This window comes from Mustela nivalis, assembly GCF_964662115.1.
Source record: "Mustela nivalis genome assembly, chromosome: 4".
NCBI lineage: Eukaryota > Metazoa > Chordata > Mammalia > Carnivora > Mustelidae > Mustela > Mustela nivalis.
In genome coordinates this window covers 33,066,148-33,089,958 of record NC_139023.1, presented here as the reverse complement: position 1 = coordinate 33,089,958, position 23,811 = coordinate 33,066,148, and the positions used below count along the sequence as shown (strand labels likewise).

The 23,811-nt window shown below is 41.0% G+C and overlaps 1 protein-coding gene across 26 annotated transcripts in view; it reads left to right on the top strand.

Annotated features, from left to right (window-relative positions):
* LIMCH1 (LIM and calponin homology domains 1) overlaps positions 1-20,380 on the top strand; it is a 329,186-nt gene extending 308,806 nt beyond the window's left edge. For 11 of the 26 annotated variants that reach the window (XM_082728805.1, XM_082728802.1, XM_082728794.1 and 8 more), the window contains 8 exons: positions 1,302-1,394; positions 2,264-2,368; positions 3,694-3,821; positions 5,439-5,560; positions 5,838-5,961; positions 10,052-10,160; positions 12,241-12,343; positions 17,478-20,380. In XM_082728805.1, coding sequence (XP_082584931.1) covers positions 1,302-1,394; positions 2,264-2,368; positions 3,694-3,821; positions 5,439-5,560; positions 5,838-5,961; positions 10,052-10,160; positions 12,241-12,343; positions 17,478-17,503 — 810 coding nt within the window. In that variant the 3' untranslated portion in view covers positions 17,504-20,380. Of the gene's footprint in view, positions 1-1,301; positions 1,395-2,263; positions 2,369-3,693; positions 3,822-5,438; positions 5,561-5,837; positions 5,962-8,276; positions 8,364-10,051; positions 10,161-12,240; positions 12,344-17,477 lie in introns of all 26 variants that reach the window. The other 15 variants (XM_082728814.1, XM_082728813.1, XM_082728792.1 and 12 more) reach the window with 2 other exon arrangements.
* The last annotated feature ends 3,431 nt before the right edge of the window (positions 20,381-23,811 follow it).

The window sequence follows — 23,811 nt, the reverse complement described above, 5'->3', positions numbered from 1 at the left end:
ACAGACGTACAGCCTCTTTCATTCCCTGGATCACCTCCACTGATCCTCTCAGGGTGGGAGAACCTGGAATATGAGCTCATAGAACCAAGAAACCCAAGGTTTGCTTGTTTTTCAGCTTTTGTTAAGTTTGAGAGTCTATTTCCTCTATTCTGAAAGACCCCTGAAGTTCCTCTCAGAAACTTTATAACATCTTAGGTTTTGGTAACAAGATTTTTACCTGGAGTTCAAAGCCCGCCATGAGTTGACCAATGATGGTTTTTCTAGAGCATTAATAAGAACACCAGGCTTCAAATAATTCCAATAAAACCCTTTTATTCCTAAGATAATGACATAACAGGTCGCACCTGGAGGAAATCTCAGTGCCTTCCCTAGGAGGATAAAAGACAGAGAGAGACAGAGAGAGGATTGACAGTAATTAGGGGAAAACATTTGACTGTGTGTGGTACTTCCGTGATGCCTCTGTCTCTGTCATGTCGGGGACACCATTCCCAAGGCACCCAGGGTGTCAGCTCTCACTTTAAGCATGAATTTTAACCTCCATTTATCCATTTCTTCTAGTCAGCTGTCCAAAGGACTCCAGTCACATATTAGAGCCATCCTTATTCAGAGTATTTTTCCCCCAGAAGAGATGACTAGTGCTGTACTATTTCCGGAGATAGTGCCGCAGTTCTCATGTTGTAGCCTTCTAGTGGCTGTTTAAAATCTATTGTTAATTCAGAAGTTACTGAAACCTGGGAAGATTCCATTTTGGCAGCATGGCTACAAGCAAAGGGTAATTCAGCTACTCAGCTAATTATCATCTTATCTAGTCCAGACCTTTCTGCATTGTCCAACTTGTAAACCTACAAGGTTTTGTTGTTTTGTCTTCTATCAGACTCTTTCAGTAGCCATATTATTTCCATTAGTGAAATGGCAAAACTCGTCTCCAAAGGGCCCAGTAGAAACAAACCATTGGTTTAAACTACCGTCCCAGCACAAAAGCCAAGTTAAGGAAGATCTTAGAGTCTTTCAGTCTGTCTTTTCTCTTTGCATAAGCAAACATCTACTCATAGATTCGAGAACAAATCTGTAACACCAACAACAGAAAAGAGTGTTCTCTGTTAGGATTGTTATGTTCCTAACATTTTGGAGAGACACAAAATACCATTCCCGTTTTAGAGCGTGAATGGATTAGACTCAGAACGTTGCAAAATGAAGAACTGTCTTGCAATGTGTTGTATACAGTGGCTTAGAGGGGAGGAAGTGTCCCAGTGGGGTACACAATGTCAGTTCAGGAACCATCTGTGGAAATTCTGTAACAGGAGAGATACCAGAAGGAACAGAACAAGCTAAAAGAAGAGTGGGAAAAAGCCCAGAAGGAGGTGGAAGAGGAGGAACGCAGATACTATGAGGAGGTAGGAAATTCCCAAGAAGGAATTTGACTTGTGGTTTTGATTCCTCAAAGTTTATTGGTGCCTTTTTTTTTTTTTTTTTTTTTGTCTGTGGTTTATGTGTGCACATGGCTGTGTCCATTCTCCTTACCCAGAGCCCTGTCAACTTCTTCAAAGAGCTGTAGGCTCTAAAAGACCACAGTTCCCCCAAATTTAATTTGTGGTAAGGGCATGTTGAGTTATGGTCAAGGGAGACAATAGAATTTTATCTGTTTTCTAGTCAGAGAGTCAGATTCTTGATTTACCTTAAAGAGATGACACGAAAGTATCTAATTGTGTGTTTGAGGAGAGCATGTTTGGTAGTAGTGAATTAATTCTGTGAGGACAATTTTGATGTTGGGGCTAAGTGAATCCTTACCAACTACATTCACTGTATTGTACTAAAGAGATTTGAAGGGAGGAGAATTTGGTTTTGTTTTACTTATTTTTTTTAGATGAACAAACCAGACCACATTAGAGAATTGGAAGGGAACTACATTTAATGCATATTAGCTAAAATTTGTTTATGATTAATTTTGTTGTGAATTTATCTTCACTAATTGTTGTGCCTAATCTGATCCCTAAAAGCATTTCTAATTAGGCTTCTTAAATCAGACTAATTTGCAAAGACTTTGTTTTTCCAAATTAAATGCTAATTTCTAAATCATTGCCCATAGAAAGTACATTCTGATTTACATGCTTTTAGAAAATAAGACCCTTTTTTTTAACGCCCTGCTTGTTTGCGCATGATCCAATTTTTTTTTTCTTTAAGCTCCTTAATGAAATTTTCTCTTGACAAATGTGATTTTATTTTCTCTTTTTCCCCTTTCATTAATTACTGTCCTTCCCTTTAGGAGCGCAAAATAATTGAAGACACCGTGGTTCCATTTACTCTTTCATCAAGCTCTGCAGACCAGCTATCTACATCCTCCTCGGTGACCGAAGGCAGTGGGAAAATGGTGAGACCGCAGATTAAAAGCAATTTGTGAAAAAAAAAAAATAAACCTAAAAATATAAAATAACAAGCCTGAGTTTTCCACCAGTTTAAATCCAGGACTGACCCTTGCCCTAGTGTGGCCAGTGTACCCCATGGTGCTGTCATGGCCAGAGTCATTTCCGGTGAAATCATTACTGGGGCCAGATCTGCTTCCATGGGCTGGCAACCATAGTGTCCCTGCACTGGCTGGAGAGGTCCTGATTAGTGGAGCATTTGCTGGAATGTGCCTCTGACAGCCCATCGTTCACTCATTCAACACACATGTATTCCTCTCCGCCACACCATGCGTCCCTTTGCCCTGGATGGTAGCCAGCAATGCACTCCCTACCAGCCTCTGTGGAAATTGCTTCTAAACCACTCTTAAAATTCCCCATGAAATTTATTTGTGTCTTCAAGGGCTGGAGAGAGCAGAGAAAGGGTGGTCTACCTCCATATCCCCCAAATAAGGTTGGGGAGCTATTGAACAAAAGTCAGACCAAGACTTGGAATAGTCTGGAATCTGCATTTAAAAACAAAACAAAACCAAACAAAACCGATGGGCCCGCAAGAGCCATTTCTCCTAACTGAACAGTCCTAGGACTTTGTTTTACTTTGCAAGGTGGGCTTTCTGAGCAGTTCTCTTTCGTGATAACTTTTAAGAGAGATCCAGATTACACATTGGTTTCAAATTGTTGGAAAGCACTAACTAATCAGTTAATTTGGACCATTGTTACTATTCAGTTAATTTGGACAATTATTCTTTACACTGTAGGCAATGTGATTGGAAAAAATGTTTCAAATACACCATGGCCAGAGATGAGTGTTGTTCAGTGTGTTTAAAAATACTCAGGGTGCTTCTGGGTGGCTCAGTGAGTTAAGCCTCTGCGTTTGGCTAGGGTCATGATCTCAGGGCCTGGGATGGAGCCTCACATCAGGCTCTCTGCTCAGCGGAGAGCCTGCTTCCCCCTCTCCCTCTGCCTACCTCTCTCCCTACTTATGATCTCTCTCTCTGTCAAATAAATAAATAAAATCTTTTTAAAAAATTAATTAATTAAAACTAAAAAAATAAAAATGATACTCAGGGGTGCTTGGGTGGCTCATTTCATTCAAGCCTCCGACTCTTGCTTTCAGCTCAGGTCATCATCTCATGGGTCATGGGATCAAGCCCTGAGTTGGGCTCTGCGCTCAGTGGGGAGTCTGCTTGAGATTCTCTCTCTCCCTCTCCCTTTTCCCCACCCCCCCACGTGCATTCTTTCTCTCTCTCAGTAAATAAATAATATTCAATATTATCCTTCTTTTCTCAATTAGAATAAGATGGACTTGGAAAATGGTGGAGAGGAAGAACAAGAGACAAGACGGAGGAAGCCACTCCAGGGAGACAACAGTGATTTATTGCATAACCCTCGGGAAGATTGGCCACCAGAGGAAGTGGGCAGGTATGAACTGTATCAGCCTGTCCTTCTACATGAGCAAAGCCAGACTCTGCCTGTTCGCTCCCCAGAAAGGGTACCCATTTCTAATGCAAATCATATTCAGCTTTGAAATTATCATTCCAGTAATCCATTACGTGTTGCTTAAACATATTCTAATATCTCCAAAGTCAGTCTTTATGCTCTTGAATATAAATCATCTTATTTTTAAATAGGTGAAATCTTTTTTAAGTGAGGGGAGGTAGTGTAGAATATCAGAGGAGCATGTTGTCCCTTCAAAGCCCCAGATCGAACTGTCATTCACCTGAAATGGTTGATGTGTCTGGAGGGAGAAGGGTTGAAATGAGATCCTGGGGTCCTACCCACTGTGGGTTGACCGTGGACCCGGACTTTACTCTCAGTATCCTCTGAGCTGTGAGAAATCACATTTACTCTGTGTGACAGTATAAAGGATAACTAATTTGTTATCCTATAAAGGATTACAAATGATTGGTTTTGGATAATCATCCCACCCCATGGGTTCCAGTATGTTCCATGGGAGATCCAAACTGCGTACCCAGAAACCCCTAGATCATTCAGTGCTAGCTCAAACTAGAGCGAAATCTGGTTGTAGCTACGAGGCATAGTGGGCTTATTGATGCCACCCTGGGCCTAACCTAGAAGGGACCCCCAGAATCCCGGAAATTGGCAGTACGCTGCCACCAGCAAGTTCTTTATGAGGCAGATGTTTGCTTTTGGGGCCCTGAGATACCAGAGAGAGAGAGATTGGCAAGTGTGCAAGCATATGCACACATACACATACACGAGTGTGCGGAGATACACGTGTGTACACACATACCACGCACTGCACCTTCCGAGAGCCCCAAAGATGTGAAAGGCTAGAGTCATTTTCAAAGACTGTCCAATTTGAAAGTTTGGCTGTAAGTGGAGCCCCTCTGGTAGGATCTGCTCCATCAGCCAGAGACTGGGTGGATTGTGGCCATGGGGTCTTCGGGCCCATGCCCAGAGTCTGCAGAGCCTTTGGGATATAGCTCATCTATTTCCAGTTAACACTATTTAAAGAAACTTTTCAGTTTCATGAAACAAAAGCCACTGGTCAGGAATATTTGAATGATGCTGCTAAGCAAATTCATACGTGAATTTTTGCTGCTTCTCCAGACAGTCCCTGTTATCTCCAGAAACTCTGAACATTTTTAAACCTCTCCATCTCCTTCTCTTGCACACAGATGCTACTGCAAGGTCAGTGAATTCTCATGAGCTGCCCAAACCTGTGGGGCCCAAGTATTTTCTACTATAAGTCCTCTCCTGTGAAAATCTGGGAAATTCCAGTTGGCTCTGGTATCCCTTGAAATGATCAGAAATGAAGACCTTTATGGACAAGGAGATGGGGAAGACTTCAGAAATAATGGTTTCTCAAGCTTACTAAATTGATGGATAATTAAAAATGTGTAGGATTCTCCAGTACTTTAAATCTGGTTTAAAATGAATAGAATAAATTTTTCATTAGTCCCGTTTCTTTTTTTCATTTTATAACTAGGTATTTCCATGCCCTAAGGGATAGGATAAGTTTAGTTGGGTTGCTTTCATCTCTGTTCTGAAATATACATTTGTTTATCTCAACAGCCTAACTCAAGGGGCCGTGGCTCATTCTAAGAATCCTGTATCGAAAGGAGGCCATCAGGACCAACAGTTGGACACACAAACTGGGGCCCTACACTGTGGGATGAACTCACAGCTAGCTCAGGGTAAGAATGGGTGTTGAAACCCAATAATGAAATTATTAGAACACCCCCCAAACATGTGGTTCAGACAGGTATGAACTCTACTGGCTGTGGGCCTCTCTTGTAGCTTACTCCAAACAGCACAGTGAAAAGACTCCCACCACTGTGGGCCCACAGTCTACATGAACTCAAGGTGAGACCCCAGTGGGCATTAGTGCTTTCAAGAAGGAGGACATACGGAGCACTAGGGGGATGTTACTGAACACTAAGTTTATGTTCTTTATTCTTTCCTCGGCTTCAGATCCATCCCAGAATCAGCAGGTATCAAACCCATCGATGCACATTCTAGAAGATGTGAAGCCAAAAACCCTCCCTTTGGATAAAAACATTAACCATCAGATCGAATCTCCGGGTGAAAGACGGAAGTGAGTAGCAAAATAAGATGGATGTGGAATTCCTTTGCTTTTTGAAATTTATCGACTAAGAATGGGAAACAAGTGTGAGATGGCAAGATGTCAGCAGTCGTTTTGTGCTTCTTGTCCACTGACTCTGAGTGATCAGAAAATAAGTATTTATGGATGTCTGAGACAGTCTTCCTGGCAAGTAAATATGGACTCTGAATTTTATCAATTTGTAATTGATAATGTCTTCAGCCTACAAATCTAAACATTTGGGAAGAATTTGCAGGCCTATTGCATAAGTGATTTATTTAAGTGAGTTAAATTGTCTCAGAGCCTGTTTCAAGAAAAAAACTGTTTTTCTCTCATTTGCATGCACTCCTATGAAGTAACTACCACAGGTTATATTCTTATTTTTTAAAAACCATATTATTTTACAATAAGAATAGTTCCTATCATTTTTTAAGCCTTTCAATATATAATAGGCACTGTGTTGAAGGGTTTACATATCTCATCCCTTTTTATATACGTTAATTCACTGAATTCTTCCAGTAACTTTACTGGGTCTTGTTTCCATTTTAGAGAAGAGGACATTGAGGCTCAGGGAAATTAAATAACTTATCCAAAGTATTTGACTGATTAAGTGGTGGAAGAAGTCAAAATGAAACCATAGTTCCTAGATAAAATCATATTTGGACAAGAGGTTCCTTGTAACCAGTTTTTAAAATATATAACATTCATGATGCATTAACCAATCATTCTACCTAGAGCCAGATGACCTAGATTTAAACTTTGATTCTTCCACTTGCCAACATAGGACTTTGAGCAAGTTACTTAATCTTTCTCTGCCTCAGTTTCCTCATGTGTAAAATGGGAATAATATTAGTACCTACCTCATAGGGTTTTGTGCCTGGCAAATGATAGGTGCTTTATGTGTCAGTGGTGGCGCTGACAGTGCCAAACGATGGTGATGGTGTGGGTGGTGGTGGTGATGACGGTGGTGGTGATGGTAGTGGTGGTGTGGTGGTGGTGATGGTGGTGGTGATAGTGATAACGATGGTGGTGGTGATGGTGGTGATGGTGGTGGTAGTGGTGACAATTGTGGTGAGGATGGTGATGGTGTTAATGGTGACAGTGGTGATGATGGTGATGGTGGTGACGATGGTGATGGAGGTGACGATGACGGTGATGGTGGTGGTGACGTTGGTGACATTGGTGGTGATGATGGTGATGGTGATGATGGCTTGTTTCAGAAATTCATCTTTTTACCTTATTTATCATGTTAACCAGCTTTTTTCCTCACTATAGTGTTTGAACCATTTCCCCTTTCCTCTTAATGTGTATCCTATTTTATTACCATCTGTCCTGATGACACACAAAATCAATAGAAGGTAAAATCACCTAGAAGTAATCATTATTGTTCTCAATTACTGCTTGGATTTTCAACCTTTTTTAAGACAATGTGCTTATACTGTAGGGTATCACATGAAAATCTGATACTCTGGAGGAGATAAGCTCTGCCTAAGGAGGGAGGTGTGAGTGGGCAGGGGCTTAGGGAGTCTCTCCGAAAGCAGTTCGAAGCCAGATGGACTGCTGCTCCATTCACTTGTCTGTTGGCATTTCTCCTTTCCTCCTTCTTTTCCGTGTTCTGTCCCTTTCTTCACAAATGAAACAAACTCTTAAAAGCAAGAGCTTGGGCAAGGCTCATCTGCCACTGCAGAGCAAGGCTGAATCACAGGCAAATCTCATGTGACACCAAGAGCACCTGTCAAGCCACTGCAGTAGCTTCTGGCTGGGGCCATTCTGCTGTGTGGATGTTCATGACCTAGCAGTTACTACATGTTTTGAACATTACCCCTAATCACTTGTACCCATGATGAAATTATTGGTAGGGGTAGAAGCCACCTCGTTAAAAAAAAAAAAATCTCCATTAACTCTCTGCCCTTAGCTCTGGGCTCCTTTAAGAGCTTTTTCCTATATCCTGACTCATCTCTCCCTTCCCACCCAGTCCATGATTTTTATATCTAACCCAGCATGCAATGTCAACTAGAGACGTTCCTGGAAAAAATAATAATAATAAATACTAGAAAGATGCTGTGTCTTCCTGTCCAACCGTGCCAACCTGGATTTGATATTAACGCAGCCAATGCACATCCAGGCTTTGCTGGATGGAATGACTATGTCTATTCTTCATAAAAAATTACCACTAGGACACGCTGTTGTTTTCTATTTTGTTGTCAAGGGAGTGTTTGTTTTGTTTTGTTTTCATCCAGAAAGTCTCTCCTTGTGGGAGGGGCTTCTCTTGGCTTCTCCTAATTCTTGGCTCCTTTACCGTGTTACAGGAAAAGCCCTCGAGAGAATTTCCAGGCTGGGCCCTTGTCCCCTTGTTCCCCCACCCCTCCTGGCCAATCACCAAACAGGTACAAGAGGTTAGAAAGACTTTCTGAGGCTGCTTGATTTCACCTTGTGCCTGCTGAGCATGATTTCAACCAAATTAGTGCTTGCCAGATGATTCTGAGAGATGTGTTCACCTGATTCTCCTCCTAACCACACACACACACACACACACACACACACACACACACACACAGGCAGATTTTCTCAGCCCATGATAGAAAAAGCCAAGAGTATGATGTTGGCACGGCTGTGGCCATGGGGCTTTAATTACATTGTGCAGAACCCAGAATCTAATAATAAAATCCACCAGACAATTGCTGGGCTCCTCAGCTGGCGCCTTTCCCTCCAAGTTTGGCCGGGCCTTCTGGGCAGGTCTGCTGCTGGCTCTTAACAGGGACCCAGGCGGGGACTAGCAACGAAATTTCATCCTTCCCTTTCCCCCACTCAAGCTCTGTTACAGTTGCCTCTGGACATTAATCAGGCCCCACGATATTCTTAAAAGCTGCCTGAGTTCCCATTCACTGGAGAGACCAAAGCAGTGGGAACTCAGAGGTTTTCTTTGATTTAGAAATTCCATTTTACTACCGGATAAGAGGGAAATCCTAATGAACAGAGTTTGCTCGAAGCAACTCTTCCTCTTTTCTTTTGTCTTCCTTTCTGTTTCTTCAGTTCCTCTGTACCCTGTTGGCTTTCGAATGAAATTGCATATTTTAAAATTTCTTGTGTAATCCCAAGAGCTTTCCAGACAGTGGACATCACTGTAATCTGATCTCAGGGGTGGGGAAGCTGTCTGAGAGGAGGCCAGCTAGTGCTCTCAGCCTGTGTCAGTGCGCGGGGTCTGGGTCTAATCCGGTGGTCGGCCCTGTAGTAGGGGCTTGGGGGAGGGCAGAGATGGGGGAGACGCAGCCTGTGCTCTCTAGGCGCTTACAACTCAGAGAGATGGCAAGTGCCCGGTTTATGGAGTCCCAGAGTGTTTGCACTGGAAGAGGGGGTAGGTGGAGACCATCTAATCCAATCCTCTCATTTTAAACGTGAAAGCAAAACCCAAAGTGCATTCCTTATACCTGATCATGAAACTTGGTGACGGAGCAGAGAATGGGTCCCACGTCTGCCTGGTACCTAGTGGGCTGCGTGACAATTGCCTCTATTTTTAAACCAAAACAACAACAATTTTTCTTAATAAGTAGAAAGAAATGCCTCGAGGGCCAATGAACCCCAGTGATAGAAAATCCTAAAGCAGTACTGAAGCCTTAGTAAAGCTAAATTGGATTATCTTTTAGGACTTAAGAAAACATAGGAGAAGTACACTGAGTCATTTCAGGGCATTTAATCGCGTGGTTGAATCAACACAACATAGACTTCCTGTAACAGATGACTGAAACCACACACACACACACACACACACACACACACATCCCCCAAATTCTGTGCCACGATGGAGGCCTGTAGTATTGGGCCCAGCAGGCCGCTTGCAACTTGTGTCTGATGCTTAATTCCTGCTCATTATTAGTTCAGTAATTGCCATTGCATTCATGATATAAACCATCCATGGTTTATATCTTATATTATATCTTATACTTATAGATATATATCTATATCTTATATTTAAGATGTTAAAATCCATCTTTTTTTTTTTTTTTTTGCTTGAGGCTACATGTTAGTGCATTTGACCAACTACTCTAAATGAACGTCTTATTACTCCGTATATTTTGAAACCCAGGTCTATCAGCGGGAAGAAGCTGTGCTCGTCCTGTGGGCTCCCTCTGGGCAAAGGAGCCGCCATGATCATCGAGACCCTCCATCTCTATTTCCACATCCAGTGCTTTAGGGTACGTATGCCTGCCCTCCTCTCTGAGGGATGTGTTCTAGCATCATTCTGTGCTGAGAAATTTCCTCCCGGAACTCCCGACGGGCCTCTGCTCGTGAGGCCAGGCCCTCTGGGTTGTACGGAAGTGTTTGCAGAGCCCGCCCTTCAGGAAGAAACTCTCCCCTCACACGTCCCTCTGGGACGGCAGGTGAGAAGAAGCAAAACAGATTTGCGCAGCGTGTCTGGAATGTAGCAGCTTTTCCACTTCTGACATTCTTGTGGCTTCACAGCAAAGGTTTTTATCTTTGGATGGAAGATTTTCCATCAATTAAGTGGCTAACAGCTAGGTGGTTCCTTGTAGGTCTCTGAATGCCTTTGTGCTTAATCACGGATTGAGTATCGCTCCCTCTGAGAAGCTGCCCTGACCCCCAGACAATGTCAGTTCCTTCACAGTCCTTAGAGAGAGCATTTCCTGCTCCTTACCACTCGCTTGTTTCATTGTTGAATCATCACCTCCTCGAATACACCGTCCCCTCCATAAGGGCGGGGGCCGTATCTGTCCAGCTCACCATGATTTCCTCTGAACCTAGCAGAAATGAAGGAATTGACCAATTCACTGAAAATGCAGAGGCCTCGCTCCTAGTCCCACATCTCCTGCTAATAAGGGGGAGGTGAACTAGTACGGAGGTGAACCACTTCTAGCTCATTTATTATGAAATTGACAAGTTGGGACTCTATCAGCACTTCTTTTTTTTCTTTTTCCCCCACTCCTGGACACAATTCCAGTTAATATCTTATGTTGAAGCTAAACCCTTGAACTCTGAGTGAGAATCATTTCTTTCTCTTCACCAAGCTACTGTGCTTTCTCTCGAATTTTGTCCTGTTCCTTTGTCGGTAGTGTCTTCAGCTATTAAGTAAACTTGCATGGTTTTAAAATAACTCCCACTTTACCTATAAGCTAAGAGAAAGCAAGTAAAGTCCCAAAATCATTAATTTAGTCATATTAGTAATTAGTGCAAAGCAGGACTTACCATGAGTAAAACATAATATGGATCCTTAATTAGACTCCAATTATCAATATTCTCATTGTAAAATGAAGCTAGACAATGTATATCCCCACTTGTCTCGGAGTGTTTTGAGGCTCAAAGAATATACTTTTTAATTCCCGGCAATGCCAAGATAATGTGCTCTGATACCACAGTTTGTCCTCAGAGAATTTCCCCGAACTTGAAATAATCCAGACGGCAAAGAGTCTTCGCGGTTTCTCAAGGGAGAGGAGACTGGCCTTCTTAGCTATCAAAGCCTTTATTCTCTCTAATGATTCACTTCCTAGAGCTGATCTGACCCCTTAAGGCACATTGTCTCTTAGATTTACCCCCTACCCTGCAAGTCAGTGGAGCTTATAACATAATTTGGATGAAGCTTTCCTCTACCCTCTGGGTGACCTTAGAGCATGAATCTGGCCCTGGTCCTCTTTGGAGCTGGGTTCTAATCCCCCCAACCCACCACAAAAGGCTGGCCTCTGAAACTACCTTCGTTCCCACCTTCTCCGTTCTAAGCAATGCCTCCTCAGGCTGACTGTGCTGAAACGTGTTCTTTTCCTGCTGGATTTGTAGCAGTGGATGTTACTGCTTTCAGTGTGGAAACGTGAGGTGAGCCATTTCCTAGTCATTCTGATCTGGCAGAACTCGCCAACGGTAGTAGAAAGCATTTCAAGATTATTCACAATTATCAAGTTTGAATTGATAATCCATTGGCCGTGTGTTTATTTAAAACCACTAGGATGTCATCTGTTTGGAATGGTTGTTCCGTCCTGATTGGGGGTTAACTTGACACCACCTACCAGCTCTACAATCCTGGACAAGTCAGCGAGCCTTGGAATCAGTGTCCTTCTCTGCAAAAATGCAAGGAGTTAGGATAAAATGCTACAAGTGTGTTGTTGCTGTGAGTCAGCTCTGGTACAACATCTGCCATATAGTAGATGCTCAACAAATGTGGAGGTTGTAGAAGCGATTGTTGCGTACTTGTGTGAACCATAACTAAGCATTATAAAGAAATGAGTCCTTGTGCACCTTATAACTTCTGTTCTTTCTGCCCTACAGTGTGGGATTTGTAAAGGACAGCTTGGAGATGCAGTGAGTGGGACGGATGTTAGGATTCGAAATGGTCTTCTGAACTGTAACGATTGCTACATGCGATCCAGAAGTAAGTACCGGGGGGCAGACACAGGATACCTTGAGATGAGTGTGGTCCTATGCCTTCTGCAGGACCCGATTTAGAAATTCAACTGTTCCTCCTCATTGATTGACACGCCTACCCTGAGGATAGGATTTATTAGCACGTAGGGAAAAGAAACAATAAGGAAATAACCCGTATTTACCACTTGTTTCTTACTGGAAGTTACTGTTACAGTGTAGCCAAATTCTTTTTTATCCAGAAACATTATTTTTATCCGTTAATACAACAGGGAGGTAAAACCAAATTTGAGGCATTGCTTGAGCTCACCTTAGAGATTTTGGGGAGATAGAAGAAGATACAAGATCTGTGAAACACTGTTCATTTGTAGAGGCATATCTTTAGAAAGCCAGCACCACTTGGGATGGTGTCAGTGTGAAGAATGGCTCTCCAGTGTTCAGCAACTCAAGCACCGGGTCCTCAATGTCTGCATGCCCTACAGTCAGGAGTTGTATGACATGGTCTGGTTTTGTTGCCAGCTAACGTGAAAGTTCCTTTAGAGCCAAGATGAGGGGTTCTACTTCTCTGGAATCCCTGCCCCATACTCCTTCAAAATGCTTTAGTACGTAAACTGAGCTTAACCAGTCTCTGGGGCCCTGAAGCTCCTTCCAGCAGTCCGCCCCTAATCCTGTTTCTGGGTCTCCTACTGTAGACAGTTCACGTTGGTTTTGAGGGCACCAGGGGGCGCTGTTGCCCAGCTGCTGTTTAGAAGATCTGCAACTAGCCAGCCAGTGGCTCATCTCCGAAGTACTGTCCTTCTGGTGGGGAGACTTCCAGCAAATTCATCAGTGAGAAATTCTTCCTTTAAAAACAATGGAGGGAGAGGCGCCTGGGTGGCTCAGTGGGTTAAGCCTCTGCCTTCAGCTCAGGTTATGATCTCAGGGTGCTGGGACTGAGCCCCGCATTGGACCCCCTGCTCAGCGGGAAGCCTGCTTCTCCCTCTCCTTCTCCCCTTGCTTGTGTTCCTTCTCTCGCTGTGTCTTTCTCTGTCAAATAAATACATAAAAATCTTTTCCAAAAAAGTGAATAAAATAAAAATAAAAACAATGGAGGTGAGGAGTTGAAATTCAAGAATCTTTTCTTATTTCTCAAAGTAAGTTAAAGAACATCATGGGTATCTAAATCTGCAAGACTGAAGATTTGAAGAGTGAAATTGAAATTAAGTTGTTTTATTGCTATAAATTTAGTCAGTTAGAGAAGTATATGCCTCTTTTAATAAAATCCTAGGAAATAAGAATTAAAACCCAGGTGGTTTTGATCTATGACAAACATCTGACTTAAAGTCAAAACAATTCCCAATTTTGAGCTGCTGCCCTCAAAACAGAACCATGTATACCACATATTATATATAGATATTAATTTTATATAATTATAATATGTATATAGTATATAATATTGATATCAATTTAAGCTATGTGTTATACATGTAAAATATGGTATAAATAGTAAAAAATAACTAAAATGAGCAACAAATGGAATAGTATACCATGGATGATCCTAAAGTATATATATAGTAATTAAATATATTTATCTTATCTGATTTTTATTTGCTTATTTTTATACATTACAATGGAAAACTAAGCCCTTTTCTCCCATATTCCAAAGTGATTTTAACTATCCTCTTGGACAAATAATACTTTTCTCAACCTCAATGAACCAGATGAATGTGAATCATGGAACCAGAAGAGGGCGCTCTTAGGTTGAAGGACTGTTGAACCAGATTTCAACTGTACTGGAAATCTGAATTTCTTTCATAATTTAAAGTGCTTGAAGGATATCCGCAGAGAACAAACCTGAGCCCACGTCTGGGTTACAGCAACCTGTTTTCATCCAGACTTTTACTTTAATTGAGAGAGTGGGTGATTCATTGTCATTTCTTTTGGAAACTAGCTTTTTGGATCTAGGCCAGCAATTTTCTCTTGTGTATACAAATAAAAAGGACCTTAACTGCTTTTAATTCCAAATCTAAAGACAAGAACCATGGAGTTATAATAGCCTATATGAGGTTACAAATTATAATAGTCTCATAAGATAAAAAAAAATAAAGTGATTTAGAGGTAGACTAACATGATTTTTTAAATATTTTATTTTATACAAAATACTAGGAAATTCTTTTTTCTTTGGATACTAAGAAGAAAGCAAGAAGGCATATTATTTCTCTGCCTAGATGATGTCTATAGACATTCAAAGGAATGAGTCAATAAAATTATAAATGGTATAAGGTTAGAAAATAGGGTTGTTTAGGGAGACACCGAATTAAAAGTGAAAGTCTCCAAAATTAACCACTGTAATCACTTTCTAATTATTTCTTAGAGAGAAGGTTAGAATGTACATTTGTATGTGTGTACACACACACACACACCATATGTGTGCGATACATCTACCCACCTATGTTCCGTTTTTTTATTTCACGAAGATAATAACTTAGTTTCCTTTACTTTTGTTGCTCTTGTGTTTAATTTAATGATATATTATGGCAATTTTTCTTTTGGTCATTTTCTCATATAACATTCTTTCTCCCCATGCTTTTAGATGGCTTTTTAGTACCCGAATACAGTCCCATTGTGTGGACTTGCCGTAATTACAGACTATTCTCTGTGCATGGGCACTTCAGTTGTTTCCAGTGTTTTAATATGTTCTGGGTAAAGGCCCCGGTGGACATCCACGTACAGATGTCCTCATGAACAGGCGAAAGCATTTCTGTAGGGTAGATTCTGAGCACTGGGACTGCTGAGTTAACAGTCATGTGCTTTTAAAATTTTCAGACAACTTGTCTAATTATCTTCCAGAAAAGTGCACTCTCCCTGCAAAGTCCGTAAGAGAGCCTCTTTCTCTCTCCATGCCTGTGTCAGTTCTGGATCACATCAGACTTTTAAAATTCCTACTGTGTTGCATGGGGAAGGGAAAATTGCATTGTTTTGACCTGTATGTCTTTAAGTGAGTTTGAACATCTTGTTTATGGACAATTTCTATTTCTTTTTTGCTATTAAAAAAAAATGTATCTTTCTTCTCTATCCTTTGCCCATGGTTCTGTTAATACTTGATTTGTAGTTCTTTTAAAGTAAAGACATTTTCCCTTGATTTTATATTTGCTGCTTATTGCCATTGTCATTGGTCTTTCTACTTCGTGAACTTTTTTTCATAGTAAAGATTTTCATGTAAAGTAATTAAACATATCTTTTTTCAATCTTTCCTTTTTGGATTCTGGGTTCTGTGTCCTGCTTAGAAAAACTTTCACTACTTCAAGGATTTAGCTGGGATTTCTCCCAGAATTATTCTTTATTTTCTCTTTCACATGAAACTACGTGATCATCACAAATATATTTTGGGACAAGAACTGAGATAGATATCCAATCTTTTTTTCCCCCCAGTTACAAGTTGTGCAAATTTAACTGAAGAATCCTTTTTTTTTTTTTCCATTAATTTGAAATGCCAGCTTTCTCATAAATGGAGTTCCCCATAGGTATTTGGATCTATTTCTAGATGTTTTATTATGTCCTATTAACCTACTAATTCTCAAGTGTTGAATAGTTTTAATTATTATAGCTTCTTAATATGTTTTCATATTGAGTAATAATGACTACTTTCTTTCCAGTTGTTTTTTCCTAACTCTTCTTTCATATTTATTTTTCCAGGTAGATATTAATATTATATTGGGGCTAAACTTAACACATGACAGGGACAATGACCAGCATATCTGAGAATAGTGCTCATTTCTTTCTTGGTGTCAGAAGAAACAAATGTATTAGCTTAAATGTGAATCAGTGGAGGAGATAATAGTTGGCTCGAGAAGTAAGAATATAGTTGAATTGTTTGAGTATATCCCAGATGCAATTTTTTTAAAAAGTCAGAATGAAAAGAAATGGCTAAAAATCATTTTTCTTTCGTTTTTATCTGATTCTTATATGAGTTGGGTGGGGGATGGGTAGATGGAAGGGGTGGTTTACATCATAGGCGTTCTAAGTGAAACAAAATGATTTCATTGTGTGGAATAATAAAGCCTGGATGTATAATCCTATTTCCTTCAAGTAACTAGTCACATTTAAATGAAATTTTTCTGTTGGAGGGGAGAAATTGCATAACAGCATATTAAAATGCAATTCCTAAAAGCAATGTAAACAGTTTTTAAGTTCATATGTAAATGGGAATGGAAGTGCAAAACAAATCACCTGCCACAAATCAAGCCATCACGTGGCTAACTTGTGCCATTTGTGCTTGGGTATTGGGTGACTGTGTCTCTGTGTCGGATGATTCCGTCATTCATTCTGGTGAAATGCATTTATTGCAAAATCTCCAGGGTCTTTTCCAGTGTTGCGATTGTCTCATTACCACTCTAGTGCCTCCAACGAAAGAGAAACTTTGTGAAGGTTTCTGCAGGAAATACGGAACCCAAACCATCCTTCTAGATGGAGTTGCCAGATAAAATAGAAGATGCCCCCATTAGAATGTTTTTGCCCTATTAAATTTGAATTTCAGATAAACAATGATCTTTTTTTTTAGTAACTGTACCCAAATATTCCATGGTCAGGATTTAGCACAAGTATATCTCAAATAGCACATAGGATATACTTATACTAAAAAAAAAATTATTTTTTTTTAATTTGTTGTTTACCTGAAACTCAAATTTTGTTGGGTGTTCTGTGTTTTTATTTACTAAATCTAGCAAATATGTATGAGTCCATATGTAGATCCCATGTCACATTCCCCTGGCTGCAATGTATTTATTCTTCTAGAAACCAAAACCTAAAGGACCAGAAAAGAGAGAATGTTTTCTTGCTTATTTGCCCCTAGAAGACAAGGCAGGGAGTTTAACAAAGATCATTTGGCTTAAGGGTGAAATCCAGAGGATTTCAACCAAACTTGACAGGGCAGATGAATCCCCAGGACTCCTTGTTACATTCTGGGATGGAACTCAGGAGTGCCCTGTCTGACCACCTACTGGTGACGCCAGTACTTCTCTTCCCTGGGCCACACTTGGAGCAGCAGAGGGGGACAAATCCCCGCTCAGAGGGAGAAGAGATTTGGGCAGAGGTCATTACCAGTGCCCTGAGGCAAGAAGTGTTGCATCCTCTAACCAAATACTACCCCGTGTTCTTTGTCGCAGGTGCTGGCCAGCCCACAACATTGTGACGTGCTTTTCAAGCTTCCAGATCACTCACCGTTTCTTTCTGGAGGGTGTCCCCGGCGACCATTTCACCAAATCCCAAGTGTGGGGGCTCCTTGGCATTTACCTAATTTCGGAAAGGCTGTTCTAAAAGATGGTATCTGTTCTTCTGTAGCACAGTGTTTGCATTCTTCCTGGTTTTCCGTTTTGGTTTTGATTTTTGTTTTCTTTTGGTTTTGCATTTGCACAGTATATACAAACGAATAAATACAGTGTCGTGATCCTGTAGTTCACACGAAGGTCTTACCGTGGGCCAACAGGCTCATGGTTTCAAATGGGTTCTTCTCTTCTCTGAGAGTTCCTGAGATGAATGAGGCAATAAACTTGTTTCGTTGTAGTATTTTTAGGAATTAAACACTTCATGTTTACAGAATTGAGCTGCAGAAAGTGCAAGACATGCCAATTTGAGATGTGTCATCTTCTACGATGGAAGCCTAGCATTCATGCATTTCAGAAACTAAAAATCACACCGTAGAGCTCTGAGCTATAACTTGTTTTTAACGCAGAGACGCTAGTCTGATACTACATACTGTAATCCTGAGACATCTCTTACTTACCTTTGGAGGTGGAAGTCCTACCAATAAATTATTGCACCATTAGTGTTAGATTTTGTGTGCTTTGGAAGTTCTGTCATTCACAGAGGCTGGTCCGTTAAATAAAGCAAACCCTTGCAGTATCAGCTCGACTTACTCTATGGGGACACTGCCCAAGGGTAGGAAGAAACCATAGGAAAATATTTCAGTCATCGTCTCCAAAGTTCTTACCAAAATCTGTGAGAAAGTTTTATCTCCAGAAGAGTGGTGGGTCAGTGAGAGCCGGGAGGGTTTTGGTGCTTGCTTCTCTTCAGGCTGTAGATCAAATAAGAGACTCCGTGTGAGGCCTTTGGAAGCTGCCACCAAGATCAGTCCATCATGAAGTGTGACCCGGGCTCACCCTTGCCTACAAGTTCTTCTTGAGGGCCCGAAGGTGTCTAAAGCAAAGCATTAAGACCCTCCTCCTAGAACCCAATGACATATGTCGTCATGAGCCACCAACGAGCCATCAGCAAGAAGAACTTCCAACTCACAGTGCACCCGGCCCACCGCAGTGGACATCTGCCCTCTCCCGTTCTCCTCGATCACCAACCCTCTTGACTGTTGACAATTCTAGAACTTCAGAGCGGAGCTCTTGTGGAGAGCTGGCTTCCTGTCTGCCCTGTGTGATGAGTTTCCACTGGCCAAGAAAGGACTCCAGTTACTAAAAAGCATCACGTTTTAGATCTCCAGGCTGTTTTTCTTTAAGACTGGGGAAAGGGGAACTATTTATTCTGCCTTAAAATGACGGCAAATAAGTGAAGATGACATTTTGTGAATGTAGACTATGGATATACTCCTAATAGGTTAATGTAGTCATACAAGGAGATTAAGTAGATGTTTTTCTGTTTATGTAAGCAATAATTTTTTTTTCCTGTGTCTTATTGAGTAGGGCTAGCAATTATTTATTTACATGCTAGACTGTTCTCTGCATGCGGGTTCCATGTAAGTGCAGAAATTCCCTCAGCCACTGGAGGTAATTTGACCATCTTGTCATTTGGAAGAGCTGTTGTTAGATTGGAATTTACACATCATTTCATTAAAAAATTGTGCCTTAGAAAATGCGAAGCTGTTGCACATAGTTAGTGATGAATTCTGGATACAGTATGGTGAAGAGAGGTGAAGTCACTTCCAAGTCACGAAGACTTCTCGTGGAGGTGTTTGCTGTTTTACAGGAAAAAAAAAAATTAAAAAAAAAGAAAAGGAAAAATAGAAAAAAAATTTAAAAGTTTTGAAAATGTACAGATTAAGTTCAATATTTTGATTAACCACTTGCATGTTTTATTAAATATTTTGATAATGTGGATGTTTACACTTTGCATGATATTAGCAGAGTACTTTGCCACAAATAATGCACAAAACATGTACAATATGATCATTCATAACCGATTTTTATAGAATACTTTTTACATGTGTAACTCCATCTGTTATGTAAGGACTATATGAATAATGCACATTCTCTTCTGGTTTCACAAACCCATTTATACATATTTCTTAGTGAGCCTCATTGTACATGTATTGAAGCCTGAATCGAGTCAAGAAAAATAAAGCCCCATTCTCCAGCTGCGAAATGTGCTCTCCCATAATGAACAATAGTCACCAGCACAGAATAATCTCCAACATTTTCTAAATTCTAATTGCCAACTGTTTCTATTTATATTTGATTTCTATTTCATTTGGAGTCTGTTACATGGCATCTCAGGCAGACTAGATCTTGTTTTTTCCAATGCAGCATAGCGAGTATGATCTATTTCTTTTCAAATAATCTTTGAGATCCCGGGGAAGGGGGGGAAGCTCTGCTCTGTTGAGCTACGATGGAAATGCGCTTGTTTAAAAAAAGCAGATGAGGCAAGTGAGTGATTTATTGTTCTTGAGGAAATATACGATTTTTCCCCTCATGCTCCAAAAGCTAGTCCTTTCTCTTTATTAAGAAAAAATGAGTAACCCTTTGTTTTTCACTAACTAGCAATCCATGTCATTTCCTCATTCTTTCTACGTAGTGTTATTAAGGCAAGACCTATTCTAGTTATCTATACACAGTGTAAGATGTAACAAACTGAAATGATCCACCTCGTATGTGAGTCCGTCCGAAAGGTGTTACTGCTCTGGGTGGGCCAATGTTCTCTATCAGTTATACTAACCTTCATTTAAAAATATTTATTCTAAAATGCCTCTGAGAAATAGTTAAAAAAAAAAGAAAAATTAAAAGTTGTCTAAAATGCAACAGCTTTTATAGTAAATGTACATTTATAAATAAAATACTCAAATCAACTTTGTACTCTATTAATTGGGGGGGTAGGGAGGAGGGGGTCAGCTTTTGGACTTGGGGAAGAGAGAATCAGGCTCTCTCCATTGTAGCTTCGGGTCTGGGGTTATATAATCGGATGTTGGCCATGAAGCATGTTTGCATATGCATCTTGTTTTATTTTTGAGGTCAGCTGTTTAAGGCAAATCAAACTTAGCAGCTGGTTGTAGGAGTCACTAAGGCATTGCCTTCCACGGAAGGATTCAGACTCCTCGAGCTGAGACACACAGTCACCAGGAGAGACCCTGCAAATGCCAGTGGAAATTATCTGAAACAACCAAATGCTGGAGTGTTTCCAGCACTGGCCAGAGAGAAGTAAGCCAACCCCTTGAAGTCGCTAGATTCTGCCACTGTCCTTAGCGCTTCTCCAATGTTCTTCTCACTGTCTCCATATAGTCATTTCACTGACGGCTTTTTTCTCCATTGTTGAACCAGGAAATTTGCTGCAAAACAGAGGCTTCCTTCTGATGCTGTGAACTTTCCACAATACATATGGACCTTGCTTGGCCCTCTGTCCCAGATTTGTAAGTTGTGCTGCTAAAAGCAAGCAAATTCTGTGAAAGCTCCCGTCGCTCTAAGACACAGTGTTCTAATTGCTACCACGGATTAGTACTCTGGTTCTTTTTGCCAAGTGCAGTAGGCAGCTAGTGTTTGCCACCCTTTCCATAGATAAGTGACTTCTTTCCCTTGCCTGAGAGAGTTTGAGTAGCTCTCAGAGCGGTAGCCTATATCCATCCTTACTTAAATGAGATTCCATTCCAATACAAAGAGAAGATTGTTATCACAACATGTGCTCTCTGGAGAATGTCTTTACCAAAAGAATAACATTCTACCTCAGACCTGCTGGACTGGCTTGCTTTCCACAGACTTGCTTCAAGACCTAAGGACTTCTTGGTAGGGTCCAAATTTAGACCACAAAGGACCCCGCCCCATCCTTTGACATGATCAGAGTCTGGAGGTTACAAATCAAGTGACCGGAGGGACCAGTTATGTACTGTAGGAACCAAAAGTGGGGAATAGATTGGTGTAGACTATAGCAAACGGGCAAAAGAACAGTTCTGTCTCAAGAAAGGCAGCTACCTGACTCCAAGCAATTGTTTACGTATGAAATCTGCAGCCTTTTAAATGTTAACAACAATTCAAAACACTTCCCAATGTGCACCAAGCCTACTTGTGAGACACCCCCTAAAATACATCTGCAAGTCTAAGTTTGTCCTCAGGCCACCCGTTTACAACCCACAGTTAATCTTCTCTAGGCTTTTCCGTCAGCTGCTACACACTTGCTTTCCTAAGTGTCATTTCCTTTGACAAACATACGGAGAAACGATTGAGGAAAATACTTACTTTCGGAGGGTCTTGGTTCATTCCAAGAAAGAAGCTCAAAGAGCTGTCAATTGGCCAGTTGTGTTGCTATGATTCGTAATACTTTCGGGCAGCATTGTTCGTGTATTGTCCCCAAAGAAGGCTATTTTAGAAGCCCCCGTGTTCAGCGTTTTCCCAAACCACGCCCTTCCCTTAATAGTTCTTCCAAGTGACTTGAAATCACAGGAAAATGTTTATATATAACAAAGTAGAACTTTTCCTAAACTTCTTGCGCATTATTTCATCAAAGGTGGTTGTGCCAGCATCGTTTCGTTTATCAAAAAGCATTTTGGGGACGCCTGGGTGGCTCAGTGGGTTAAGCATCTGCCTTCAGCTCAGGTCAGGATCTCAGGGTCCTGGGATCGAGTCCCACATCAGGCTCTCTGCTCAGTGGGGAGCCTGCTTCTCCCTCTGCCTGCCGCTCCCCCTGCTCATGCTCTCTCTCTGACAAATAAATAAATAAAATCTTTTTTAAAAGCCAGCATTTTGGGCATGTATATATACATCTTGTTATTCCATAGACGAGAAATGAGGTATAATAGGAATAAGTGACTTATTCTGGATGAGTATAAGATTTTACATAATTGTGTATTTCATCAACCGTCTCCAATCAGCGGTGACTAGGTTAACTTCCTATTCAACTGTGCTTGGCTCTCGTGTTTGGGACCTCACACCAGACCAACAGGGGACCTCACACAAGACAAACAAGCTCTGAGCAGAGCTGGCATTTGGCAGAATTTATTCGACACTCAAATGAGGGAGCAGAACATTCTTTTTATAGTGAATGTATACTTAAAAATTCTCAAATGGACTTAGAATTCCATTTTTACCCCCTAGGATTTGATTTCTTTCTCTGAGAAGACAGACAAGAGCTGGTCTTTGGGACATGACTTTGGGCATCTTAGCATTTGCTGGAACGGATGCTAAAGGGTCTCTCCAGCAGAGCCCCAATGACCTCTGCCCTGACACACAACACTCCCAAAGCCTCTCTACCCTCCCTAAATCTGGTCTCCAGAGCTGGGAAAAAGTAGCCTGCCTGATAACATGTTTGTCCGGCCCAACTTCTGTTTCACAATGGAACCTCCACTTTCTCAACGTCAACAGCAAAGGCCTGAACAAAGGAAGGGTCTCTTTCTAACCACCCCAATGGGGAGATGACCCTGAGGGCACAGCGCAGTGATTCCTATGTCACAATATTATTTCACTGCTAATAGATTCACTGACAACACTAAATCAAGGCATTTCAATTTTCCAGCAAGAATAATGACATTATCCAAGGAAACCTGGTTTCTTTATTGTCCGCCAAGGAGCCAGAGAATTTTTTCAGTGAGCCCCATTGGTTTAGAAAATACTGTGGCAGGAGGGGGTGCCTGGGTGGCTCAGTGGGCTAAAGCCTCTGCTTTTGGCTCAGGTCATGATCTCAGGGTCCTGGGATCAAGCCCCTCATCGGGCTCTCTGCTCATCAGGGAGCCTGCTTTCTCCTCTCTCTCCGCCTGCCTCTCCGCCTACTTGTGATCTCTGTCTGTCAAATAAATAAATAAAATTAAAAAAAAAAAAAGAAAATACTGTGGCAGGAAAGTGACTGAAGTATAACTCTAGGAAGCCCCATAAACATTTCATGAAGCACTACACTCCCACTCTCCATGAACCAGCATGAATTACTATCCCAAGCTCGATCCTGGAGCATTGAGCAGTTCCTTCTGAATCCATGAGAAGTTTGGATGGTATTTTGTGTTTTCCAATACTTTGAAGATTGAGAAGCTACACCTTGTTTATATGATAACACTCTGGGAAACAAGTGGAGTGTTTGATTGGCTAAATGTAGAATGCCTATTCTGAGATGATCCAAGAAAGTTTGAAAAGGAGGACTAATCAAAGTAATTTGCCTTACCAAACAGTAAAATTTACAACAAAGATAAAAATAAACAAGTACATATCTCAGGCAAGAATTAATAAACTAATCATAATTAACACAGCAAAGTGTATGGCCCAGAAATAGACCCAAATAAGCATGAAAATTTTAGTGTATAATAAT